This window comes from Heterodontus francisci, chromosome 40 (assembly GCF_036365525.1).
Source record: "Heterodontus francisci isolate sHetFra1 chromosome 40, sHetFra1.hap1, whole genome shotgun sequence".
Taxonomy (NCBI): domain Eukaryota; kingdom Metazoa; phylum Chordata; class Chondrichthyes; order Heterodontiformes; family Heterodontidae; genus Heterodontus; species Heterodontus francisci.
This window is the reverse complement of record NC_090410.1, coordinates 17,872,159-17,890,830: the sequence shown is the minus strand read 5'-3', so window position 1 is coordinate 17,890,830 and position 18,672 is coordinate 17,872,159. Positions and strand designations below refer to the sequence as shown.

At 45.4% G+C, this 18,672-nt stretch overlaps 1 protein-coding gene across 1 annotated transcript in view; it reads left to right on the top strand.

Annotated features, from left to right (window-relative positions):
• LOC137353176 (inositol-trisphosphate 3-kinase A-like) overlaps window positions 1-16,079 on the top strand; it is a 105,729-nt gene extending 89,650 nt beyond the window's left edge. The window contains exon 9 of the mRNA XM_068019223.1: window positions 14,807-16,079. Within this exon, the coding sequence (XP_067875324.1) occupies window positions 14,807-15,022 (216 nt within the window). The 3' untranslated portion in view covers window positions 15,023-16,079. The remainder of the gene's footprint in view (window positions 1-14,806) is intronic.
• Window positions 16,080-18,672: the final 2,593 nt, after the last annotated feature.

Here is an 18,672-nt window from a genome sequence, read left to right as displayed (position 1 = left end):
TTTGTCTGTGGGTAAAATTCCAGATGCTAGCACCCAAATTTCTGTTACGACCAGGTGAGAAGGGTGCCTAGGTGACCATTTCAGCCTTCACCTGGTCTCAATGTAACAGGGTTTAATTTTAAACACTCCATTTTTGAGCTCCCCCTTTGTGAATCCTTGTTTGCCACTTTCCAATTATAAGGCAAAGAAATGAGCACAAACAGGCTTTCTTAGGTTTAAAGAAGAAAAGTGAAATTTATTAAATCTTAAACTCTAATTCGGTTAATGCCTACAGATACATGCCACGCTCTACGCTAGTATGCATATGCGATACACGCATGCAAATAGAGACAGCAAAGGGCAGAAAAAAAAAGTAGGGAGGTTTGAGGCAATCTCTGAAGAGGGGCTTTTGTTACTGTGCTTCGTGCTCGCTGTCGTCCTTGCTTGTAGGTAGATCTTGATTTTCGTTGGGGCCCAGTATTCTTCTTAAACTTTGTTCACTGTAGGAGTCTTTTCTCTCTCAGGGTTCATATGTCTTCAATGGATTCCAAAGCTGGGGAGAGAGATGAGAGCAGATGGGAAAGGCTGTGACAAGCCAGCGATGAGAGGTCTTGTCAGTCCAGGAGCAAACTGCTTTCGGAGTTCAAATTCTCTGTGACAAGTTCAAAAAAAACCTACAACAGTCAGTTAGTCATGTGACTAAACTGGCCTGACCATGTCTTTTTGTGTATTCGACTATCTTAGCAGTCAACTTGGAATGCTAGCTCCTCCACCTTCAACGTCTGGTAATCAAAAGTCCATTGTGGATTGAATGTAGCAGGGAATGGTCTCTTGTCCCTTTTAAGCACTGTCTGTAAATATGCAAATGTCTTTCCAGTCAAGGGTCTGGTGTTGCTTTCTTTTAAAAAGCAAGTTCTTTCTTTACTCCAGTAACAGTGTAAAAACATCAATGTTCATGTGGCAAAATTAATGTGCCTCATTTTTGGCAGGTGGGGCCCTGCATGACAAAGATAAGGAAGTGGAATACCTGAAAACCATCAAAATCAGGGTAAATCAACTTACCAATCAGGCCCTGTTTCAAATGTGCATTGATGTTTTATCCAAGTGCGTAGCTAATAATCAGTTCGACACTCTTCACAATCTTTAACTAACAGACAAGCAATGGCATGTTTCCTGTGCAGCTTCCTCATTGGAAAATGTGGAGCCAGCCTTGCAGACATTCCTGGAACAGGTGACGTTTTGTACAATCATTTGCGCTCAATTACTGAGCTGAGGGTGACGTGCGCAGTGATTGATTCCATCTCCATTTTGGCGTCACACAATCTGCCAGCAGTTTTGTCTACTCTCACTCACCCTGTTCCATTTGACAGGCACATCAGCGACGTATGGAAATCACTACTGATAGATAATGCACTAGCTACAGCCACAATCAAATATTCACTGGACAATTTAAGGTCATTGTATGACGGCAGCAGCGATTCCAATGTCAAAGATATAGCTCAGCAGCTGTTCTCTGTGCTCTTCATGAAGTGGTGCGTGACTCTAACTCAGGGAAGTGATAAACATTCTATACTCCCAGTTAGTACCCTTCTGATTCATCTCTGCCTCAGCGTCTGGTCCTGTTTCCTGTCAACGTTCTGAGAATTCCAAAGCATAGCAAAATCTTCAGTCTGTCTCTGAAACCTAATGGTGCTGAAGCTTGCCATTACTCAGTTGTGATACTTCAAGCTGTCCTGTCACAGGGAAACGGAGATGATGCAAACATGAGAGAAATAGGAGGGCAGGACCTCATCATGAGTTCAAGGAAGCGCCATGCAGACACCCTGTTCCCTGGTCTGGGGCAGTGCCATTCTGCAGTGGCACACGCTGTTTCACCCTCCCATTTTACTCCCTGTGGGGAAAGGTCTATCGCCTGTATGATCCCCTCCCTCTCCTGACAGCCCAGTGGAGACTGAGGACTTGCTGTGGGCACAAACCCACCGCCCACCACTCCTTGGTACAGTTTGTTCAACCACCAACATGTTCATTCACCTGTCTCAGTGAATTATTCCTTATCCTCAATTTTGTGAAGCAAAAAGTAGTGTTCAAGGAAATTAAGAAAGTAAAGAGAGGGCATGAAAAAATATTGACAAGTAAAATCAAGAAAAAGCCAAAGGTGTTTTATAAATATATAAAGAGCAAGAGGATAACCTTTTGTAGCTGTTAATAGTACTGGATTGGGAAACCTATTTAGGTGGGAACACAGCGCCATTTTGGAGATTTTCCTGGAGAATAGTAGCGGCAACGTTTGACATTTTGTGCCTTCAGAGTTTTGGTCAGTTGGAGTTCCGTCTCCTTGCCTGTTCTTTGCGAATATTGCACTTAGCCTACATGTGAGCTCATATAATTGCATCGGAACATTCACCACAGACCTCTAGCAAGCGTCCTTCAAAAAAAGCAAGGTCCAACTTTGTTGTATCATTTGTATAATGTATAACTCATATTGACTCTGATTTGACTGTTAAAATAAAGTGGAGTCTTGTTTATTGATTTATTTGTTGTAAGTATTTGGTGAATGCTGTTCTTTTGTTTGGTTGATCCCAACATGGATCGTAACAAAATTGGGGCCTTGTCTAGGATCCGAATTAAGCTTTGACATGAGTTCATTGTAACTTTCCAGAATTCAAACAAGCAAGATTTTACATTTGCTCTTGCTGTATTCATGAATACTATTGACATTCAAGCATTTGTTAAAAGAGAAGATTTGTCTCTCAGTACATTGCAACAGTTGAGAAAAGTTGATTTGATTGCTGTAGCAGAGCTGTGGGTGTCAGTGTAAGCCCAGGAACTCAGAAAGCAGAGATCATCCAAGAATTGGCTAGTCACGTGAAGCTCAAGAAAGAAATGGACGTTTCTAGTTCGTGTTCAATTAGAATTAGCGAGAATTCAATTGGGAAAACTCGAAATAGAGCACCAGTTTTTAAAAATAAAAACAAGAAATGCTGGAACCACTCAGCAGGTCTGGCAGCATCTGTGGATAGAGAAGCAGAGTTAACGTTTCGGGTCAGTGACCCTTCATCGGAAGGTTCTTAAAAAGTTTTTTTAAATTTGTTTTATGGGATGTGGGTGTCGCTGGCAAGGCCAGCATTTATTATCCATTCCTAATTGCCCTTGAGAAGATGGTGGTGAGCTGCCTTTATCGAACCCCTGCAGTCTATCTGGTGTGGACAATCCACAGTGCTGTTAGGGAGGGAGTTCCAGTTCAAATTACGCAAACTTGAATTGAAGATGAGAAGTGATGTTGACACAGAAAACTCCTCTTGGTTTTTATTTCATGAAGAATATTCGTTTGGTAACTAGATTTAGTGAGGAGGGAGTAGAAACATACTTTGTGTCATTTGAGAAAATTGCCAAGTGTTTGATTAACCCTGAAAAATGTTAGTCTCAGCTCCTACAGAGTGTTTATGTGGGGAAAACTTTGGATGTGTACACATCTCTCTCAGAATAGCAATCGCGTGACCATGCCAGTAAAGGCTGTTGTTCTCAATGCCTATGAGTTGATATCAGAGGCCTACAGACAGAAATTCAGAACTTTGAAAAGGAAAAGGGCCAAACCTATGTAGAGTTTGCTAGAGAGAAGGATATGATGTTCGACAGGTGATATAGTTCGATGAATTCTAGAGCATTAGGGAAGTGATTTTGATGGAACTGTTCAAAAATAGTTGCCTTTTGGGAATGAAGTCCTACCTGGAAGCACACAGAGGTTGTGAGCTAATGAAAACTGCAGCAGTGGCAGATGATTATGAATTAACTCACAAGAATATTAATAATGGGGCTCAATTTGGAAACTTCCAGAGAAACTGGAAACATAGGAAAAGAAACCTGGCTCTGTTGATGAAAGATGAAAAAGAAACAGGCTTTCCTCAGGTTAATAAAGGTGAAAATTCAGAGGGCAAGTTTGGTTTGAGGGGACCAACATGCCATTATTGTCATTAGAAAGGGCATGTGAAAGCTGAGTATTAGAAGTTGTAAAACAAACCTGTCGCATTTTTACGGTCAAATGATGTCCCTCCATCAAATACTGTCCTAGCAGGTAAAGTTCATGGCAAGCAGGAAGTATCTCCCACGTTCACAGAGTAAATCAGGTTGCAGAAAGCTACAGAAGTTTTCTGTTTAATGATGAAGTGACCCTATGCTTGTCTGGTGAGGCAGGCAAGTCAATTGTTATCCTTCGGGATACAAGGGGTGACACAATCACTTATGTTGGAAGATGACATGAATTTCTGTCCAGATAGTTTGATGAATACAAAAGCATTAATTCAGGGTATTAATGGAAGTTATTTACCAATTCCTTTGTATAGGGTTGATTTGAAATGTGACTTAGTCACTGGTCCTGTTACCATTGGTGTCATTCCTAGTTTGCCGATTGAAGGTGTGGATTTTGTGCTAGGAAATGACTTTGCTGGGGATAAGGTATTGGTGTCTCCAGTAGTTTCAGAGAAGCCAGCTGAGTGAGTTTGCTGAAACTGAGGTTTTGCAGGGAGAATTTCCCAGAATGTTCCCGGATTGTGTTATGTCTAGGTCCCAGGCTCATAGGGCAAAGCAAGACGAGACAGATTCTGTTGTTGTGGAGGACAATTTGGTTGTGTGGTTGGCTGAAACCTTTTTCAAGGGTTTGGATGGGGGTGTTGGTGTTAAAGTCTCCAAGGTGGGCAATGGTGAAAAGCTCAGCAGATTTTCCTTGGTTGAGTCACAACAGGCAGACCCTGATTTGAGAAGCTTGTCTCAGACAGCATGTTCTGAGCAGTGATAGGCACTAACATGTTGCACCATGTTGACAAAATTATTGACTCAGTCACGGACATGGGGGCAATTAAACTGTATATAAAGTGTACAGACAACCTAATGCCATCAAGCACAGTCCTATTTAAAACACATTTCTTCCTATTTAATGTGAAAACCTGGCATTGTTTTTGCTTGCACAAGCAGTCAATATCTGCCCGCACACTAGCGATACGGAGAATTCAGATAAATGTCCATCTGTCAGGAGTGATCTTGATCTCTCTCTCTCTCTCCCCTCCCACTCTCTCTCCCTCCCCCTGTATCCATCATTCTCCCCTCTCTGTGTCCATTTTTCTTATCTCACTCTCTCTCGTCCCCCCATGTCCCTCTCTTCCCAATCCCGTGTCCCTCTCCCCTCACCCCTGTATCCCTCTCCCCTCCCCCCCCCCGTGTCCCTCTCCCACCGCCGTGTCCCTCTTCCTTCCACCCACACCCCCCCCCCCCCCCCGGTGTCCCTCTCCCCTCCGTGTCTCTCTCCCCAACTCCCCCACTCCCCCGGTGTCCATCTACCCCATCCCCCCATCATGACCCTCTCCCCTCCGTGTCTCTCCCCCCAGACCCCCGCCCCCGGTGTCCATCTACACTGTCCCCCCACCGTGTCCCTCTCGCCCCCCCCCCCCCCAGCGTCCCTCTCTCCCCCCCACCATGTCCCTCTCTCCCCCCGTGTCCCCCTCTCCCCCCATGTCCCCCTCTCTACCCCGTGTCTCTCTCTCATTCCCGTCCCTCTCTCACTCGCATGTCCCTCTCCTCTCTCCCCCTGTGTCCCCCTCACCCCCTGTGACCCCCTCTCTCCCCCATGGCCCCCTCCCCCCCACCGTGTCCCTCTCTCCCCCCGTGTCCCCCTCTCCCCCCCCCCGTGTCCCCCTCTCTCCCCCCCATGACCCCCTCCCTGTGTTCTCTTCCCCCCCAAGACCCCCTCCTCCTGTGTCCCTCTCACCCCTTCTCTCTCCCCTCTTTCACCCCCTCCCCCTTTCCCCCTCCTCCCCTCCCCCTCTCTCTCTCCCTCCCCCCCCCCCTCTTTCTCTCTCACTCTGCTCCCTGGGCCGGTGCTTGTTTAAAGGGCTGTCAGTATTATGCTGTGCCTCTGGCTGTATGCTGGCCCACTTCCTGCTCTCCCCTCCGCCTCTCTCTACCTCTCCCTGCAGCAGCCATTCCTGCTCAATCCCTGAACCGTGCAAATACAGCAGGGGAGGCTAATCTCAGCACGCCTGCGCCACGAACCACCAATCAGGGCTCACCCCGCCCCGGCAGCCCACTGTTAGTCGCAGACACTGAGCAATCACAGACAGGCGGCCGCTGTCCATCAGTCACATGCCCCCCCTTCCCCCCCCCCCCACCCCCCGACATCCACTTTAATAGGAAAGCCGTCAATCAAATCCGAGCCATGGCATCCCGCTGTCAGTCACAGAGGATTGGTGAGCCGGATGGAAACCTTCAGCGGGCTGGATTCTAGCCGCGAGGTTATTTTAAAACACAAGCTTCTAGGCTTGGAGCAAGACATTTAATATTACCACGAACCTCAAAACTTTTACCACGGACACTGGTGTCCGTGTATGGCCATGTTGCCGCCCCTGGTTCTGAGTCAGAGGTTTGAAAGGTCCCTGAGTATTATTATGTCAGAAATGGCATTTTGATGAGGAAGTGGACACCTCCCCAGAGGCCTACTAATGAGGGTTGAGCAGTAGTCCATAAAATTATTGTCCCTCATTGTTACCACAGTGATTTTGATCATTGCCCATGAGATTCCACTCACAGATTATTTGGGTATTCGGAAGCCTCAGGCTAAGATAATGGCACATTTTTTTGGCCAAAGTTTCACAAGAATGAGGTTGCCTTTTGTAAAACTTGTCACACATGTCAAATAGTTGGGAAATTACAGCCTTCGATCAAGCCTGCTCCATTCATACCAATACCTGTATTTGATGAACCGTTTAGTAGGGTTCTTGTGGATTGGGTTGGACCCTTGACTAAGATTAAATCAGGTCATAAATATCTCCTGGCAATCATGGATTTATCCACTTGACTTCCAGAGGCAATACCATTGGAAAAGATCACGGGGAAAGTTGCAATTGAGAAGTTGGTCTGTTTTTTTCGCTAGATATGGGTTGCCAAAAGAAATTCCGTCAACCAGGGGTCAAATTTCATGTCAGCTATGTTTCAGGAAGTCACGTTTGAGTTAGGAAAGAAGAAGCTCAAGTTGTCTGCTCATCAACCGCAGTTGCAAGATATCACCAGACCATAAAGACTATGACTGGGGCTTATGGTCATGAGTATCCCAAGCATTGGGGTAAAGGGATATCTTTCTTGTTGTTTGCGACAAGGGATATGCCAAATGAGTCCACTGGTTTCAGTCCATGAGGTTAGGGGTTCCCTTAAGCTCATTAAGGAAAGTTTTATGGCACAAGGTAATGAAACTAACCTCCTGGATTATGTGTCAAAATGTCGGGAAAGGTTTGTGCAGTGGCTAGAAAACATCTCAAGGTTTCTCAGCAAGTGATGAAAGCAAAGCCGACAAAACAGCTGAGGCACATAATTTTAAACTGGAGATAAGGTGCTAGTTTTGCTGCCTCTGCTTGGCGAGCCATTGAAATCTAGGTTTAGTGGACCCTACTGCATCAAAAAGAAACTCAGTGATGTAAACTACGTGGTTAGTACTCCAGACAGAAGGACGAGTCAAAGAGTATATCATGTTAACATGCTGAAACATGCTATGGATGTGAACATAGTCAGTGGCATAGCACAGGTGGTAGCGAATGTAGATAGTAATAATGAGGTGTACGTTGAGCCAGATAATGAGTCTAAGACTGAAATTTTTCAGATTGAGCTTCTGCTGTGAGACTGTCAAACACAGAAGTGGTAGAAAATCTGGATACATTGCAACACCATCTACCAGAGCATCAGAAAAAAGATGTAACTGGCCTGTTGAAATAGTATAAGTGTGTATGTGTAGATAAACCAGGTCGTACATCTCTGGCTATTCATGATGTTGATGTAGGGGAAGCTAAGCCAATCAAACTAAGCTCCTACAGACTCCATCCAAGGAAATTGACAAGGTCAGAGAGGAAGGTCAGTTCATGTGGTGTATATGGATTTCAGTAAGGCGTTTGATAAGGTTCCCCACGGTAGGCTATTGCAGAAAATACGGAAGTATGGGATTGGAGGTGATTTAGTGCTTTGGATCAGAAATTGGCTAGCTGAAAGAAGACAGAGGGTGGTGGTTGATGGCAAATGTTCATCCTGGAGTTTAGTTACTAGTGGTGTACCGCAAGGATCTGTTTTGGGGCCACTGCTGTTTGTCATTTTTATAAATGACCTGGATGAGGGTGTAGAAGGGTGGGTTAGTAAATTTGCGGATGACACGAAGGTCGGTGGAGTTGTGGATAGTGCCGAAGGATGTTGTAGGTTACAGAGGGACATAGATAGGCTGCAGTGCTGGGCTGAGAGATGGCAAATGGAGTTTAATGCGGAAAAGTGTGAGGTGATTCACTTTGGAAGGAGCAACAGGAATGCAGAGTACTGGGCTAATGGGAAGATTCTTGGTAGTGTAGATGAGCAGAGAGATCTTGGTGTCCAGGTACATAAATCCCTGAAAGTTGCCACCCAGGTTAATAGGGCTGTTAAGAAGGCATATGGTGTGTTAGCTTTTATTAGTAGGGGGATCGAGTTTCGGAGCCACGAGATCATGCTGCAGCTGTACAAAACTCTGGTGCGGCCGCACCTGGAGTATTGCGTGCAGTTCTGGTCACCGCATTATAGGAAGGATGTGGAAGCTTTGGAAAGGGTGCAGAGGAGATTTACTAGGATGTTGCCTGGTATGGAGGGAAGGTCTTATGAGGAAAGGCTGAGGGACTTGAGGTTGTTTTCGTTAGAGAGAAGGAGGAGGAGAGGTGACTTAATAGAGACATATAAGATAATCAGAGGGTTAGATAGGGTGGATAGTGAGAGTCTTTTTCCTCAGATGGTGATGGCAAACACGAGGGGACATAGCTTTAAGTTGAGGGGTGATAGATATAGGACAGATGTCAGAGGTAGTTTCTTTACTCAGAGAGTAGTAGGGGCGTGGAACGCCCTGCCTGCAACAGTAGTAGACTCGCCAACTTTAAGGGCATTTAAGTGGTCATTGGATAGACATATGGATGAAAATGGAATAGTGTAGGTCAGATGGTTTCACAGGTCGGCGCAACATCGAGGGCCGAAGGGCCTGTACTGCGCTGTAATGTTCTATGTTCTATGTCGGATAATGACATAATTGAACCCAGTCAGAGTAGTTGGAGTTCCCCGATTGTAATGGTGCCAAAACCAAATGGTACCCAAAAATTCCGTATGGATTACCGAAAGATTAATGCAGTAACTAAGACGTCTTTCCGATTCCAAGACTCAAGGATTTTATTGATAGGGTAGGGAACTTAGCCTTTGTTAGTAAGATCGATGTGCTCAAAGGATATAGGCAAGTACTTTTGACTGACCAAGCCAAAGAAGTTTCTACTTTTGCAACATCAGATGGTCTGTTTCAATGTATAGTCTTGCAATTCGGTATGAAAAATGCACCAGCAACATTTCAGAAGCTGAGAAATCAAGTGATTTTAAGCAAGTAAAGCGGGATGGGGGGGGGGGAGGCATTGTGGGGAAGAGAACAAAAGGGAAGGTTTATGATAGAGCAGAGGGCAGGAGAGATTAAATAACGAAGCTGTCATGGGACAAAGGCAAAGCGTGCGTTAATGCTTGTGGTGAAAGACAAAGCATTAGTCCATAGAGTGTTAATGGCAGAATTATGAGCAGCTCCGTCCACATGAAAAACAGGCACATGGTTAAAAAATAAAATTAAATATTTTATTGGGGAGATCAAACGCAGATTGGGTGACTGCTTTGCAGAACACCTCTGCTCAGTCTGAAAGCATGACCCTGGGCTTCTGATTGCTTGCCACTTCAACATCCACCCTTGATCTCATGCCCATATTTCTGTCCTTGGCCTGCTGCAGTGTTCCAGTGAACAGCAACGCAAGCTCGAGGAGCAGCACCTAATCTTTCGATTAGGCACTCTACAGCCTTGTAGACTCAACATTGAATTCAATAATTTCAGAGCATAACTGGCCTTTTTTACATTTTTTCTTTTTTTATTATTTTATTTTATTTTTTATGTGGACAGAGCTGCTCACTGCTCATTATTCTGCCATTAACACTCTGTCTGGACTAATGCTTTGTCTTTCACCGCAAGCATGAAAACTCTCTTTGCCTTTGTCCCAGTTCAGCTTTGTTATTTAATCTCTTCTTGCCTCTGCCCTGTCACACACCTTCCCTTTGGTTCTCTTCCCCACCAACCACCCCCACCCCCTCCTTATTTGCTTAAAACCTAATTCTTTTCTAACCTCTGCCAGTTCTGGTGAACAGTCACAGACCTGAAACGTTAACTCTGCCTCTTTCTCCACAGAGAGAGCTGTTTGGCAGCACAGTGGCGCAGTGGTTAGCACCGCAGCCTCACAGCTCCAGCGACCCGGGTTCAATTCTGGGTACTGCCTGTGTGGAGTTTGCAAGTTCTCCCTGTGTTTGCGTGGGTTTCCTCCGGGTGCTCCGGTTTCCTCCCACATGCCAAAGACTTGCAGGTTGATAGGTAAATTGGCCATTAGCAATTGCCCCTAGTGTAGGTAGGTGGTAGGGAAATATAGGGACAGGTGGGGATGTGGTAGGAATATGGGATTCGTGTAGCATTAGTATAAATGGGTGGTTGATGGTCGGCACAGACTCGGTGGGCCGAAGGGCCTGTTTCAGTGCTATATCTCTAAACTAAACTAAACTAAACTAAACAGATGCTGCCGGACCTGCTAAGTATTTCCAGCACTTTCTGTTTTTATTTCAGATTTCCAGCACCTGCAGTATTTTGCTTTTATATTAATGAAATCAAGTGATTGCCAAACTGCATAATTGTGTGAAGTGATGACATTTTGGTGTATGGTGATACTTGGAGTGACCGTCTGAAGCATCTGAATGCTCTGTTTGAGAGGCTGACCAAAGCTAACCTTGCCATAAACCTGACAAAGAGCGAGTTTGCCAAGGCCAAGGTCACTTATCTAGGACATGTAATCGGTCAAGTGTTGCCACAAGAAGCCAAGGTTCAAGCAATAATAGACTTTCCTGTACCTGGGACAAGGAGATAAATACTATGATTTCTTGGTGTGTGTGGGTACTACAGGAAATTTGTTCCTATTTTCAGCACAGTGGTAACCCCATTGACAAACCTGCTGAAGAAAAATATGAAGTTTGTGTGGTCAGAATCATGTCAAATGGCATTTGAGAAGTTGAAGGCCGTTTTGATAAACGAGCCAGTTCTTGCAGCCTCAAATTTTAGTAAGCCACTTAAAAGTGACTTGTGATGTTGGATAGGGAGCAGTGCTTCTCCAAGGTGGTGATGATAATGCTGGCCTGGAACTGCCAGTTAGTTACTTCTCTGAAAAGCTTAATAAGCATCGAAGAAAGTACTCGACCATTGAGAAAGAGGCTTTCAGTCTCGTACTGCCTCTTCAACAATTTGAGGTGTATTTTACAAACAGCGATGGGGAAGTATTAATCTATACAGACCGCAAGCCACTTTTGTTCTTGCAAAAGTTTAAAACGAAGAACCAAAGACTGTTTCGTTGGAGTTTGATGCTGCAACTGCGCGTTGCACGCAAAAACAATGTGATTGCTGATGCTCTGACAAGAGTTTAAATAATGAATGTAGAAGGAAAGCTTTGACGTGACGATTTTATAATGTTTAAATCATGCTGATCTTGATTGTCACATTTGTTATGTTATTGCAATCTGGTAAATAACCAGAGTTTGACAGATTCCAGGAAGATATGTATGGTTGCTGAATATGATAAAAAGAAAATTCCCAGAGTGAGTAAAGTGTGATGAAAGCCCATATTGTTAGTATGCTACAAGCTATGTAGTCAATACAGTGAATTTGGGTTCAATAGCTATAACAGGGACTAGAAGAGACATGTTCTGGTTGTAACTAGAGCTCCTTCTACCTCACTCCTGATGCCTTGTATCACCCAGACGAAAATGGTTACATCTGCAACATCTGGTATATTAATGTTGCAATAAAGGTTACATTTTTTTTAAAAAAGGTAGTTTGATCGTAACCCTGATAGTAATCGGAGGTTATGGTGGAGTTTTTCCTGTTTGAAGGAAAGCTGTCGTCATCAGAATCTTTGTCGGTTAGTGAAGCTGTCAGTTTGTTTTGGGATATCTGCCTTTGGTGTGGACATCAACATTCGTTTGTAGCTGTTAATAGTACTGGGTCGGGAAACCTATTTAGGTGGGAGTCAAGCGCCATCTTGGAGATGTGGCTGCAGAATAGTCGTGGTGGCATTCGACATTTTGTGCCTTTGGAGTTTTGTTCAGTTGGAGTTGCGTCTCCTTGCCTGTTCTTTGGGCATATTGGATTTAGCTTATATGCGAGCTCACAGTCATCATAATTGCAATAGAACATTCACCATGGACCTCTAGCAGGTGGCCTTTAAAGAAAGCAAGGTCTAACTCTGTTGTATCCACTGTATAATGTACAATTCATATTGACTTTGATTTGATCATTAAAATACAAAAGTAAGGTGAAATCTTGTATATTGATTTTTTTGTTGCGATTGTTAGGTGAACACCATTCTTTTGCTTGGTAGATTCCAACGTGGAACATAACAATAATGAGAGAGGAAATATTAAGGGGTTTAACGTCTTTCAGGTGTATCCCAGGATGTTCCAGACTGGCAAAGCAAGGAAAGAAATAGCGGAGGCTTTGACCATCATTTTCTAATCCTCTCTGGCGACAGGCTTGGTGCCGGAGGCATGGAGGGCAGCCAATAATCTACTGTTGCTTAGCGAGGTAGGAAGGGATAAACTGAGTAAATACAGGCCAGTCAGCCTAACCTCAGTGTTGGGCAAATTATTGGAAAACATTTTGAGCAATAGTATAAATTGAAATTTAAAAAGACACATATTAATCAAGGACGGTCAGTATTGATTTATTAAGGGAAAGTTGGTCTGATTAACTTGATTGAATTTTTTGAGGAGGTCACAAGGAGGGTCGATGATGGGTAGTGCGCTTGATGTAAACAACGTAGATTTTAGCAAGACTTTTGATAAGTTCTCACATTGGCAGACAGATCTGAAAAGCAAAAGCCCATGAGATCCAAGAGCAAGTGACGAGTTAGCTCAGAAGCGGGAATGAAAGGATAATGGTTAATGGATGTTTTTTGTGATTGGAAGACTGTTACCAGTGGGGTTCCAAAAGGCTCAGTACTAGGACCCTTGCTGTTTGTGGTATATATCAATGATTTAGACTTAACTGTAGGGGGCATGATTAAGAAGTTTGCAGATGATACAAAAATTGGTCGTGTGGTTGATAATGACGAAGAAAGTTGTAGACTGCAGGAAGATGTCAATGGACTGTTCAGTTGAGCAGGAAAGTGACAAATGGAATTCAATCTGGAGAGGAGGGCAAAGGAATACACAATAAATGGTAGGGTACAGAGAAGTGTAGAGGAAGAGAGAGACCTTGGGGTACATGTCCACAGATTCCTGAAGGTAATAAGGACAAATAGATAAGGTGGTTAAGAAGGCATATGGGATGCTCTCCTTTATTAGCCAAGGCCCTGGGTGTAAGAGCAGGGAGGTTATGCTAGAACTGTATAAAATGCTAGTTAGGTTATAGCTAGAGTATTTGCATACAGTTCTAGTTATCACATTTATAGGAAGGATGTCATCGCACTGGAGAGGGGACAGAGGAGATTTACACGGCTGTTGCCAAGAATGGAGAATTTTAGCTATGCGGAAAGATTGGATAGGCTGGGGTATGTTTTCTTTGGAACACAGGAAGCTGAAGGGAGATGTAATTGAGGTGTATAAAATTGAGGGGCCGAGATGGAGTGGAGAGGAAGGACCTGTTTCCATTCGCAGAGAGGTCAGCCTAGATTTAAAGTAATTGGTAGATGGATTAGAGGGTGGTGAGGGTCTGAAACTCACTGCTTGAAAGGGTGGTAGAGGCAGAAACCCTCACTGCATTTAAAAATACTTGGAATACCAGGAACATATGCCAAAAGGCCCCGGGTTGCAGTGGAGCCAGCGGGCAGGTCCTGGTATTAAAGGTGGCGACAGCAGTGGTGGGGGAAAGGGGTGGTGGTGAGATGGCATCCATATTGCTAATGAACCCAGGCTTCACAGGCAGGCTGGCATACTAGAACAAGAGGCACTGCTTAAAACTGGCAGAAGGAGGACTCCGGACTGAGGTGACACATGGAGCACTGAGCTCTGGCTGGCGGAGATGGGTGACTTGCTCTGCACTCAGCAGGCCAATGAGGGTGAGGGCAAATACAGGTTCTGGTCTGGATAAATGGCCTCACCCATCTCACAGATGTTAAAACTCATTGAATCAGTGGCTGGAATCTGTTTGTGAATGAAGGATCCTGTATCTCTGAGATGCACAGTAAATTGCTCTGAAGTGGGATGATGGTACCTGGCCCCATGGACAGAGGTCAGAAGAATGACGTTATTATTCTGTCTTGGGTGAGCAATGTCAGTCTGGACACTGCAAGTAATCCTCTCAGAGATTTCACTTCTACCTAAACAGGCAGGTGAGGCCTCTTCTGAGGAAGGAAGCCTCCAACAGTGCAGTGCAATCTCAGTCACTACAACAGTCACCCTCTGGCACTCCCTCAGGACAGAGCCTCTGACAGCACAGCACTGACCCTCTTAGAGTGCGCTGAACTTGCTGCAGTGGGACTTGAACCAGGAACCTTCCACCTCAGAGGCGAGACTGCTGTCACTGAGCTAAGGCTGAGTCCTGGTCAGGGAGGTGAAGAATCAGTCAAATTTCCTACTCCACTTTCCAGTGACTCCTGCTGCACATTGGATGTGTGGACAGGGACTGGACTCAGCAGTAATGCCCTCCATGGTCGAATAGCCTGAGGTATTGGTGTGTGTGCATGTTTGATCTCTCTCCCTTCTGATGACAACTGTACCCCTTCCTTTGCAGAGACTGGCGTTTGAATGCCTGTCCCAGAGCATCGACAGCGCGAAGCACTCACCCAACCTGGTCCCCACGGCAACCAAGCCGGACACCGTGCAGACAGAGAGCCTGTCGTACACTCAGTACCTCAGTATGATCAAGTCACAGATCTCCTGTGCCAAGGACATTCATAATGCCCTCCTGGAATGTTCGAAGAGGATTGCTAGCAAGGGACAGATCTGAGACTTTCCGGGTGTCTACAATCCGATTCAGGCATTTCTCCCAGAATGTGCAATTTCAGGACTATATTATGTGAAGAAAAGTTTAGTATACTTTATATGGCAAGTTTCTCAATGTTAAATACCGGAAGGAGAAAATTATGCTGGGCTATTGGGAAACTGCAGGGGAATTGAAGGAAATTGGATAGCTCTTTCAGAGAGTCGGCACTGACATAATGGGCTGAATAGCCTCCTTCTGTGCTGTATCATTCCAACATTCTAATACAAGAGTCTGTCAATCTCAGCCTCGAATGTTCCAATTGATCCCCAACATCCACTGCCTTTTGGGGGATTGAGTTCTAGATTTCCAGTACCCTTTGTCTGAAAGTGCTTCCTGAATTCGCCCCTGAACAGCCTGGCTCTGATTCGAAGATTCTGCCCCTCTTTTGTGATCCCCCCCCACCTGAGGAAATAGTTTCTCTCTGTCTACCTGACCAAATTATTTTATATTAGAAACTTTGATTCAATCACCCCCCCCCACCCAACTTTTTCAACTCAAGGGAACACAAGCTTAGTTTATGGAACTGGCCCTCGTGATTTAACCCTTTAAGCCCCTGTATCATTCTGACGGTACTGACTCTTGCTGGGGTCCAGCTTTCCGGTGCCTTGCCTGGGGTACGGAGACTGATCTGTGTGGCCCAGCTTGTCACTGGTCTGTCACACAAATCCAGTCCCACTCTGCAAATGTTTTCCTGGCTTCCCAATATTTAGCTCATAATGTGCAACAACTGTAAATATCACCCACTGCTGCCAAATTGTGTAGCAAACATGAGGAATCCTGCAGCAGGCGCGATGGGGGACTCCAGAGTTAATCCCCAATCTGCTGTTGACGTTCACTGACACCTCCACTGTCCGCTGTCAGATTCACTCCCAGGTCCTGTGCAGGAGGGACCGACTCTGCTGAAAGTAAGAGCCAGTTTAACTCAGTCTCGGTGCAGCCAGCAGGTGGCGCAGGAGAGGCTCAGGGCTCATTGTCCAGTTCTTCAAATAAAATGTACAGATAATGTGAGCATTTCTACAAAGTAGTTTGTCTACGTCTGCTTCTTCTTCAGCCCTGGTGGCAGCTTGTGCAGTTTACTCATTACAAAGGATAATTAAAAGGAAGTCTGTAGCTCAAGATAATGGCTACTGAGTGGAGGGGTTTATATATTTTTTTCGATTTACAGCACTGAAACAGGCCCTTCGGCCCACCGAGTCTGTGCCAACCATTAATCACCCATTTATACTAATCCTACATTAATCCCATATTCCTACCACATCCTCACCTGTCCCTATATTCCCCTACCACCTACCTATACTAGGGGCAATTTATAATGGCCAATTTACCTATCAACCTGCAAGTCTTTTGGCTGTGGGAGGAAACCAGAGCACCCGGAGGAAACCCACACAGACACAGGGAGAACTTGCACACAGGCAGTACCCAGAATTGAACCCGGGTTACTGGAGCTGTGAGGCTGCGGTGCTAACCACTGCGCCACATATTGTTCAGTATGATTCTCTCTTTGCCTTCTCTCTTTCTCCCTCTCCGTCTTTTCTCTTTTCCAACCACGCAATTTCTCTTCCAGGCCCCAAACCCGCCGATATTGTAAATGGTTCCTTCACCATGGGTACCTGCAAATCTCCTGTCATTACCCTCTTCAGAAAAACTAACCCGTCATCCTTCGGTCCTTGCAAACTATTGCCCCCATCTCCAACCTCTTTCCTGTCCAAAATCCTTGAACATGTCGCCTCCCAAATCCGTGCCTATCTTTCCCGCAACTTCATGTTTGAACTCCGATGAACTGCTGAAGGAAAGGCGATATATTTCCAAGTATATTTTTCACACGCTATCCTGACTTGCAACTTTATCGCCGTTCCTTCACTGTCGCTCAGTCAAAATCCAGAAACTCCATCCCTAGTACAGGGTGGCACAGTGGCGCAGTGGTTAGCACTGCAGCCTCACAGTTCCAGCGACCCGGGTTCAATTCTGGGTACTGCCTGTATGGAGTTTGCAAGTTCTCCCTGTGTCTGCGTGGGTTTCCTCCGGGTGCTCCGGTTTCCTCCCACAGCCAAAAGACTTGCAGGTTGATAGGTAAATTGGCCATTATAAATTGCCCCTAGTATAGGTAGGGAAATGTGGGGATGTGGTAGGGATATGGGATTAGTGTAGGATTAGTATAAGTCGGCACAGACTCGGTGGGCCGAAGGGCCTGTTTCAGTGCTGTATCTCTCAACTAAACTAGCAGCACTGTGGGTGTACATACACTACATGCACTGCAGCGGTTCAAGAAGGTGGCTCACTGCCATCTTCTCAAGGGCAGTTAAGGATGAGCAATAAATCTGGCCGTGCCAGCAATGCCTACGTCACAAGAACAAATTTTTAAAAAAGTCAGGGTGGTGTGTGGCTTGGAGGGGAACTTGGAGGTGGTGGTGTTCCCATGCACCTGCTGCCCTTGTCCTTCTAGGTGGTAGAGGTTGCTGGCTTGGAAGGTGCTGTCGAAGGAGTTTTGATGGGTTTATGCAGTGTATCTTGAAGATGGTACACACTGCTGCCAGTGGTGGAAGGAATGATTGTTTAAGATGGGTTGCCAATCAAAGCAGGCTGCTTTGTCCTAGATGGTGCCAAGCTTGTTGCATGTTATTGGAGCTGCACTCAATCAGACAAGTGGCAAGTATACCATCACACTCCGCTCTTGTGCCTGTGGACAGGCTTTGAGGAGTCAAGAGGTGAGTTACTCGCTTCAGAATTTCCGGCCTCTGACCTGCTCTTGTAGCCACAGTATTGATATGGTTGGTCCAGTTAGGTTTCTGGTCAATGGTCACCCCCAGGATGTTGATGGTGGGGGATTCAGTGATGGTAATGCCATTGAATTATTTGACTCACTCTTGCCACAGCTCAGTTGTTGTTTGGGTCTTCTGCGTGCAGGCATGGATTCCTTCATTGTCTGAGGAATTGTGAATGGAACTGAACACTGTGCAATCATCAATGAACATGCCAGCTTCTGAACTTATGATGGAAGGAAGATTGATGAAGCAGCTGAAGATGGTTGGGCCTAGGATACTGCCCCCAGGAACTCCTGCAGTGATGTCCTAGAGCTGAGATAATTGGCCTCCAACAGCCACAACCATCTTCCTTTATGCTAGATATGACTCCAACCAGTGGAGAGTTTTCCCTTTGATTCCCATTGACTTCAATTTTGCTAGGGACACTGATGCTACATTCGGTCAAATGCTACCTTGATATCAAGGACAGTCACTCTCACCGCACCTCTGCAATTCAGCTCTTCTGTCCATTTTTGGACCAAGGCTGTAATGAGGTCTGGAGCTGAGTGGTTCTGATGGAACTCAAACTGAGCATTGGTGAGCAGGTTGTTGCTGAGTAAGTGCTGCTTGATAGCACTGTCTACGACACCTCCCATTACTTTGCTTTTAATTGAGAGTAGACTGATGAGGTGGTAATTGGCTGGATTGAACTTGTCCTGCTTTTTGTGGACAGGACATACCTGGGCAATTTTCCACATTGTTGGGTAGATGCCAGTGTTGTAGCTGTACTGGAACAGCTTGGCTAGGGGCGCGGCAAGTTCTGGAGCAAAAGACTTCAGTACTACAAACAGAATGTTGTCAGGACCCATAGCC